Raw genomic sequence first — 8,190 nt, 5'->3', positions numbered from 1 at the left:
GCCGGGCTGCCCGGCGGTGCTGTCTGCCTTGGAGGGTTCGGGCTGTGGGGTCATTGCCCCGTGTTGGGCGGGGAGCGGGTCCTCCTACCCCACCGGGGAGGGGAGGCAGAGCCGGGACGCTGCTTTGGGGTGGGGGTGTGGGCTCTTGGGTCACTTGCAGGACGGGGAGCCAAAATGCCCGAGTTCATTTCCAGCATCTTTGCTGAATCATTGTGATCCTGGGAAGAGTTCTGCTATGAGCTCCCCGGCTCTTCTGCCATGGAAACCGGCACTTCCCAGCTCCTGCTGCAGGCCTGGGCTGGCAGGAAGGATTCCTGCCCCTCTGCTGCTGTCGCTCCTTGGGCCATGCATGGGCTGAGCCCCGCTGGTGTGTATGGGGAGTCTCCCTGCTTCTGACACCTGCTTTCTTCCAAGACTGCTTGGAGACTTGTTTCCACATACAGACAGCTACCGATTAACTTCACAGAAGCAAAATATGCCGGTAAAACCCAACTGTTGCCACGGGTGCTGGAGGCCTGGGTGCCTCAGGTTGCTTCAGCAGCGCAGGGCCAGCCACACCAGGCTAGATACAAGTGAGAGCAGGGCCAAAGTGGTGTCGTGAGGTGAGCTCTTCAGACAAGTAGCAATTAAAATAGAAGTCTGGGACGTGGACTTGAACTAGAATACCGTAGAGCTCCTCAGGGGAAGGAAGGAAACTTCAGGAGCTTGGAATTTATACTGAAGCAATTAGACATAAAAGAGTGAAAATGCTGAGTGGCTGGTGTGAGCACTTTTCCCCTCCTCCCTTAGGTGAAGGCTAAGTGTTAGTAAAGAGCAGCTAAAGTAAAGCAAGAATGAAGTTAATTTGTAATAAACTGTGTTAGCCATTGTAAGCTTGCTTGTGTAGAAGGTGATGGATGCTGTCTTCAGTGGGGCTGAAGTGCTGACTGCCCAGAAGGGTGGGTAACTGGCTGTTTGAGGAGCTTGCCTCCTGCTCACTCCCTTGGTGGGGGCAGCGCAATGCTGGGGCCCTGGGGCTCACACTGCGGTTTGGGGAGTGCAGCCATGGCTGGTGCTGGCTCTGCCCATGGCTGGTGCTGGCTCTGTCTTTGTCAGTTCAGGTGAGTCACTGACAATGGTTTGTAATGAAAACCTGCCTTTCAAACGTTAGGCCTGGCTGGGCAGTTGGGAGGCTGCCCATGTGCAGTGTCACTGTGCTGAGCCTGTTCTCATCTTTGGAGATGTGAGGCAGGGAGCTCGGCACAGCGAGTGCATTGACTGTACACGTGGGGACCTGGCCTTGCTCTTTTTAAAGCTGCTCTTGGTACAATTCCTGTCAACTATGGTTTGGCCTAGAAATCTAAGGTAACTGTAGAGGTTAAACAGCTTGTCTTGTGATACTGATGCCAAACTGTCCATTAAAGACTAGTGGCACAAGTAAATCCTTTAATTCTTTTGTTGGAAAAACTGGATGAAAAGCATTCAGATCAATCAGGTGGGTGTGTGCTGTTGATGTTTGACTGTTAGGTGTATTTCTGCTTCTCCTTCAAGTACACACGTGTGACACCAGTGTGGTGGTTCTCTCCAAGTGCAGCATGCAGCCTGTGGCCTTGACCAAGTGCTTTGCAGTGCTGCTGGCATCCCACGGCCTGTCCTGAGCCCCCCGGCTGTGTGTGCTCACAGATGAAGAGGTGCAGCTGTCTCTGAATTTCGGCTGGCAAAATGGTTGCATTTTAGCAGCTCTGTTCTGGGAGAAGCCCTGCTGCAGTTAGTGGGACTGCCTGTTGCAGTGGTGTTTCTGGTAACTAGCCTGGTAATCCCCTCTGAGTTGTGAGAGATGGGATAAGAGCGAGCGTTTTATCAAATGCAGCAATATTCTGTTTGCTCTGTTAGGTACAAAATGAGGGCTTGAGTGCTTTTTTTTCCAAAGGTACTCGCCTCCTGTTGTGCTTTTCTAGTTCTGGATGTGCTTGGTGCTGGGCTACAGCAGCAGCTGCAATGACCATGTTAGTGCTGTGTCTCTTCTCCCCGCTCCCAGAAGCAGCTTAACGAAAGCAGGGCTGTGCTTTGACACAGTTGGTGTGCTTCTGCTCTCACCAGAGAGTGACGTCCTGCTTGGATTAAATGGTGTCAGCAGGCTGGCTGAATTTCATCTTCAGCAAGCCTTTCTGTTGGTTATTAAGGGCAGGCTGCCCCGGCCCGCGGCCGCGCCTCGGCTGCTCTCTGCTGCCCGGCCTGGAGTCCCCACGTTGGCTCCCCTGTGTCACACAGGGATGGGAGCTGGCTCCAGGCTGCCCGGCCGGGCTGGGGGTGGCCCGAGCGTCTGCCCGCCCCCAGCCGTGCAGCTCTGTTCCATTCGGGACAGACTGGAGGCACGGCAGAAAGGCCGTGCACCAGGAACGTCCCACCCTTGTGGCCGGGCTTGCTGGCCCTTGCCGCGGGCTGTACCTTTCTTTGCGCTGCGCATCCCCCTCCAGCAGGGGCTTCGCCAGGGAGGGCTGTGTGTTTCTACTGGTTCTGGGTCCTCGCACAAAGGTTAGTGAGACTTCTTGATGCCACTTGCATGTTGAGGGCTGGGTTTCTTTCAGCTAACTGTGCTCATGAATTATTTACTCTGGTGTTACCTAGCAGTGCTGTGATCAAAGTTTAGTTCGTGCCCTCGTACAGACAGGCAGTGTCATCTGTTTCTTTCCCTGCTAACATCTTGATTTGTCTGTAGCCTGGATTTAGAGGCTGACCAAAGTAACATTGTGTCTGTCCACCAGTTTAAATAACTGGTGTACAACTGTTTGTCTTTGAAATATTCTGAATGTATGATTCCAGTTAATTTTAGGTAGGTGCCAGATCTCTTCTCTCATCATGACTGCTGAAGTTTCTGACTGGCTGCATCATTCATTTTCAAGTTAATGTTTACCTTAAACATCAGAAACCTGCATCAGTCTCTCCTGCAGTTTTAATGCATCTCCATGTTATACTGGTGTTATATTTGACCAAAATAACACCTATAAAGGCTGGAATTTAAAATGTCTGGGACATTGATAAAAGTTAATGAGCTGTAGTTGAATGACAATTCCAGATAAAGAAAACCTGAATGGATTTGCTTCTTGATTTGTGAGCAGTTAAAAAAACTAGTTACAGAGGTTGGCAAAAGAGCTGGTGTTCCAGGTTTGTCTGCTGTCAGGGGCATGTGCTTTAATGTGCTTTCCTGAGGCATGCTCCATCCTCCATCTCTCATTTGTAAAAGCAGGATCCTGGTATGACTAGTTCTGTATCTTAGTATTCCTTAGTCTTCTGTTGTCTGACCTCACAATTTTCATACACTGATTTTGTTTTTTCCACTCTTCCACGCACCTGAGATGCAGCTGAGGCTGTGCTTGTGCTGCCAGCCCCCGGAGGCCTGACCTGCTGGACACTGTTGTGCCCAGGCTGTGGGGTAGCAGAGCCCAGAGAGGTGGGATGTGCTTCCCCATTCTGTGGGGAATGGGACCAGCCTCGTTTGTGAGGCATGAGAAGGGCAAATAATCTTCTTGGTTGGGAATTAACTGTGAACTTTCATTTGTTCTGGAATGCAGGGCTCTCGGCTAAGTCTTGGCTGCATTCAGCTGGGTGACTGTGTGGTGAAGTTTGCTAGTAAAGAGGATGGGAGCAGAAGTCTTGATAACAGTGTGGTCTCTAAGATGTAAAAATAAACAAAGCTGAGAAGCTGTACCCTACTTAAAACAGCCTGACCTAAATTTTCAGCAATTCTAGCAGACAGCCAGGCTCTGGGTAGGGATAAAGGCTTACTGACTACTGGCTTCCCTATCCATGCATGGTTTGACATGGTCCACAGGCCACCTTTGGAAGGTCTCCACTGGAGTCCGGGGTCATTCACTTCCCCCCTCAGCCCTCTGGGTTGCATGACCCAGGCTGTGGCTTTCTCTCTTGCCGTGCTAGTGTGGAGAATGTCCCTTGTTACGCAAGTCAGCAGTTCAGGGAAGTTATCTTCTGGGAAGTTATGGCATGAACCACTTCTCAAATTGCTTTTGTTGGAGTGTTATTGAAAATGTTTGATGTCCTCTGGCTTGTCCCTGAAGAGATTTCTTCCGAGTGTGTGTCTGTGAAGTCCATTCATGCTCTCTGTCTGTAGATTAATGTTCTTGCTATCAGTTGCAGTTTTCCACTACTGAATTATTAATTCTGCAGTGAGCTTTTTTTACTTCTTCCTGTCCACTGACTTTCATGCTTGATTTGCTCTTCTGTGCAGTTTGAAAGTGGAGCATGGGAATTTTAACTAAAATTAATGGATCACACGTATGACCTCAGTGGTGGCTGAATAAACTGTTCTTACCTGGGAAAAGGACACCTGTGTTTCAGAGCCCTCGCAGCTGCCCAGGTGCAAGGCAGTCCATCTGTGAGCGTGCGTTGTCCTCGGAGGCACGCTGCTTGTTACTTCACAGACCTGGGATGGTCAGGCAGCCCGTGGAGCAATTCCCCACCCTGTGGGCAGCGTGAAGGGAGTGGGGAAGAGCCTGTTTGTAGGTTCTTCAGCCGGTGTGGCTGTGTAGCTGCACACTGCCCTGGCAGAGAGCCTGCCTTTGATTAGGAAGCGTTCCCCTCGGTTGTTCTTGTAGGTACTGACGGTCTGCCATGTTTTGCTCTTTGTTTTGTGTGTGCCTTTCCCTGCAGGGTGATAACTGGAGGTGAATCACGTGCCCTCTCAGCAGCCTCCTGTCGAAGTCGGGCCGGCGGGGTGCGAGCGGCTGAGCAGATGGATAATGGAGACTGGGGATATATGGTGAGTGAGCCCGGCCCGCGCTCGCGGCACAGCTGGGCCCTCCAGGTCCTGCACTCACAGTCCTCCCACACCTGCCTCGTGTGGACCCAGAGCACCAGTCATGTGAGAAGGAAAACTGCATGTTACAGCAGCTTGCTGACATTCTCTGGAGTGCTTCACCTCACGTGGCTGTTTGTGGGGAGAGATTCATATTTCATAGGTGCAGTCAGTGAGTACTTGGCTGACACCTGAGGCTCACTGGTACCGTTCTGCTAACACACAAAGGCTGAAAATAGTTTGTGCTTCCTGCAGATAATTTTAAAGACTTGGTCATTTTAGTTGTGGAGAAAAATATTTTTCATGATAAATCCTGTCTCAAACTAGACAAACACATCTTATTTTTCTCCTTTTCTCTTTCTCTAAACATTCTGCTGCTGTGCATATGTCTCTTTTCTCTGGCTGGCCGCAGTCCTGGTTGTTAGGATTGGTGGCCAGATGGGATTTATGTTCCTTTTTCTCTTGCTTCCTCATGTGCTATCTGGAAGCTGATGCAGACTGGTTTATGCTCTGTCCTTCTCGTCTACGCAGCATGCTAATTTGCTAATAAATATTTCTTTTTAGAACTGGAAGCTGAAAGTTCTTTTTTGCTTGTGTGCTTTATGATGCCTCTTAACCAGAGCATGGATTATTTGCTCTTGTTCCTGTGTCTAAACTTGCACTGTCATCCTCTTTTGAGGGAGAGGAGAAGGCTTAAGGCTTGCTCAGCTGATTTTTTTTCTTCTTTTTTGTTGCTGTTGGGGGGTGTATGTGTGTTCCAGAATGAGAGACAGATTGTGAAAGTAAGGAACACTGGTGGGCCTCATTTGGACTAACTTGTTCTTCAGGAAATCTCCCTGTTCTCATTTTCCCATCTGTAGAATAGGAAAAAACCTTGTTGCCCAAATGCAGAACTTGCTTTGTTGACAGTAGCTCTGTTGTGAAGCTTTCTAAAGCGTTCTGGAAATGTCTGTTCTGAATGTTAAGTGCCATCCTGTTTAGTTGCCAGTTGTGCCGTGGAGCTAGGTGGCCTGGACTTGTTTGGGTTTAACCACTGCCGAGAGGCTGTGAATGGGAGAGGTGTGATTCTCTCCAGAGCCAGCAGTTTTCAGACAGTGTTTTCCATGTGTGTCAGCGAGGGGATGGAGTCTTCTCACGGTGGCTTGATAAACTCTGCCATTTCTCTCTTTCTAGATGACTGATCCAGTCACGCTAAATGTGGGTGGACACATGTACACGACATCCCTCACAACTCTCACCAGATATCCCGACTCAATGCTTGGGGCCATGTTCAGGGGAGACTTCCCCACTGCCAGGGACTCTCAGGGCAATTACTTTATTGACAGAGATGGACCACTTTTCCGTTATGTTCTTAACTTTTTAAGGACTTCAGAGCTCACTTTGCCCCTGGACTTCAAGGAGTTCGACCTGCTTCGGAAGGAAGCAGACTTCTACCAGATCGAGCCGCTGATCCAGTGTCTCAATGACCCCAAGCCGCTGTATCCCGTGGATACCTTTGAGGAGGTGGTGGAGCTGTCCAGCACCAGGAAGCTTTCCAAGTACTCCAACCCGGTGGCTGTGATCATCACGCAGCTCACCATCACGACCAAAGTCCACGCGTTGCTGGAAGGCATCTCAAACCACTTCACCAAGTGGAACAAGCACATGATGGACACCAGGGACTGCCAGGTTTCCTTCACTTTTGGGCCGTGCGACTACCACCAGGAAGTGTCGCTCAGGGTCCATCTGATGGAGTACATCACAAAGCAAGGCTTCACCATCAGGAACACCAGAGTTCATCACATGAGCGAGCGGGCCAATGAGAACACAGTGGAGCACAACTGGACTTTCTGCAGGCTGGCACGGAAAACAGACGACTGATTCTGGCTCCGCAGGAGCCACTTCAGTGATTAGCAACTTAATTGAATTGACAGTAAAGCCAAGAGAGTCTGGATTTTGATTAAAGCAACAATGTGGGCTTTTTTTTTTTATACGACTATTTATTGTTTATCAGCAAGGACTGGAGGAGTTTCGTTCTCCAGCAGCTCTGTCCTTTTGTCCTGTTCAGAAAAAAAAAACCCGTGCATGTGCCTGTTCGGTCAAGACACCTTTTTGTTTGAAAGAGGGAGTCTGAAGGGTTAGTACAATGGGGTATTTTGTGTCCTTAACACAATTCTCTGACACAACTTAAAGTGCTAAAATTACCTCCATTTAAACGGTTTCTAATCCATCTAATGCTATGACACTGGGAGCAAGGAACAAAAAGAATTTAAACTGCAGTTGGGGAAAAGCTGCTATCATGTAGACTAATTTAGTTTCTAAATCAATAAACAGTGTTGTAATATTCTAGGAAAACAAATCCCATCCTTTAAAAGTACTTGATAAGTACAGTTTCTTACAGTTATGACAACTGTTTCTTTCTATGCATATAAATCAAACAACCAAATATTATCTGTAGCCATGGAAATATGATTAGAAATATTTATATTGGATTCTAAATGCAAAGTGTCCCTGTGGTAGAATTCATATTTTTAATGCCTGGTGCAATATTATTCCCAAGTGTAATGCCTGCCAGCAAGAAGCTAATAAAAATGTGAAATACAGAATACTGTTTTGTATTTTCTTTTTTGTCTTCTAGAACTCTAAGATTTAAAAAAAAAACCAAACCAAAAACAACCAAAACAAACCAACCAAAATACCAACCCAAACTTTTTTTTTCTCTCCTGTGCTGCAGAGTAGTTTGGGTGCTGTGGTAGGGCTCCATTTTGCTCCATTACTGATGTGTTTTGTTCCTTTTTATATTAATCAGTTGGTTTGACTAGAGAAGAAGCTTGTGTTTTGAAACTGCATTATGACTAACAGAAAGATAGCAAATATTTGTATGGGCTGGAAGAATGGGGTGGAGGGAAGGCAAAGCCTAAGTACCTGTGGCTGCTAAGTAGTGTTGTCTGGTTTGTCAGTGATCTAGTAACTTATATATATATATATATATAATTTTAACTGTAGAATGCTGTTTCTGATGATGTTCAAGTAAAAGTACTCATTTTGAGGTTTTAATAGATATCAGATAGCCATTTCTGCTTATCTTTGGCACTTTGTCTTAGCTATTAATAGAATTTCTGGTTGTGCTCTCACTTGAACGCTGTTGGGAGCAAGGGAGCTGATTCCTGTTTTGAGGAACAGATCCTGTTCTCCCATGCAGTCCTTGTCACAAGTGTTCCTTACTGCAAGTGCCTTGCTGGCTGGGCTGTGTGGACCACAGCTCTTTGGGGATGTCAGAGGGCATCTGGATTTCTGTGGTAGTTGCTGGTTCCTGAAGGCAGGAGCTTTGCATCTGATCTGTCACTCAAAAGGCCTGGTCTCAGGTGTATTTCTCTGTCATGTTTTGTCTCCCCCTCTTCATACATTGCAGGGGTTTT

At 47.8% G+C, this 8,190-nt stretch overlaps 1 protein-coding gene across 1 annotated transcript; it reads left to right on the top strand.

The window, feature by feature from the left end:
- The first annotated feature begins 4,729 nt into the window (after positions 1 to 4,729).
- Positions 4,730 to 7,283, top strand: KCTD6 (potassium channel tetramerization domain containing 6). Its single transcript, XM_008936940.1, has 2 exons — positions 4,730 to 4,756; positions 5,966 to 7,283. Exons 1-2 carry the CDS (start codon positions 4,730 to 4,732, stop codon positions 6,650 to 6,652), a joined length of 714 nt encoding a protein of 237 aa, XP_008935188.1. The 3' UTR covers positions 6,653 to 7,283.
- Positions 7,284 to 8,190: the final 907 nt, after the last annotated feature.

Source organism: Merops nubicus, unplaced genomic scaffold, assembly GCF_000691845.1.
Source record: "Merops nubicus isolate BGI_N331 unplaced genomic scaffold, ASM69184v1 scaffold6463, whole genome shotgun sequence".
Lineage (NCBI taxonomy): Eukaryota > Metazoa > Chordata > Aves > Coraciiformes > Meropidae > Merops > Merops nubicus.
This window is presented reverse-complemented; position numbering and strand designations above follow the sequence as displayed.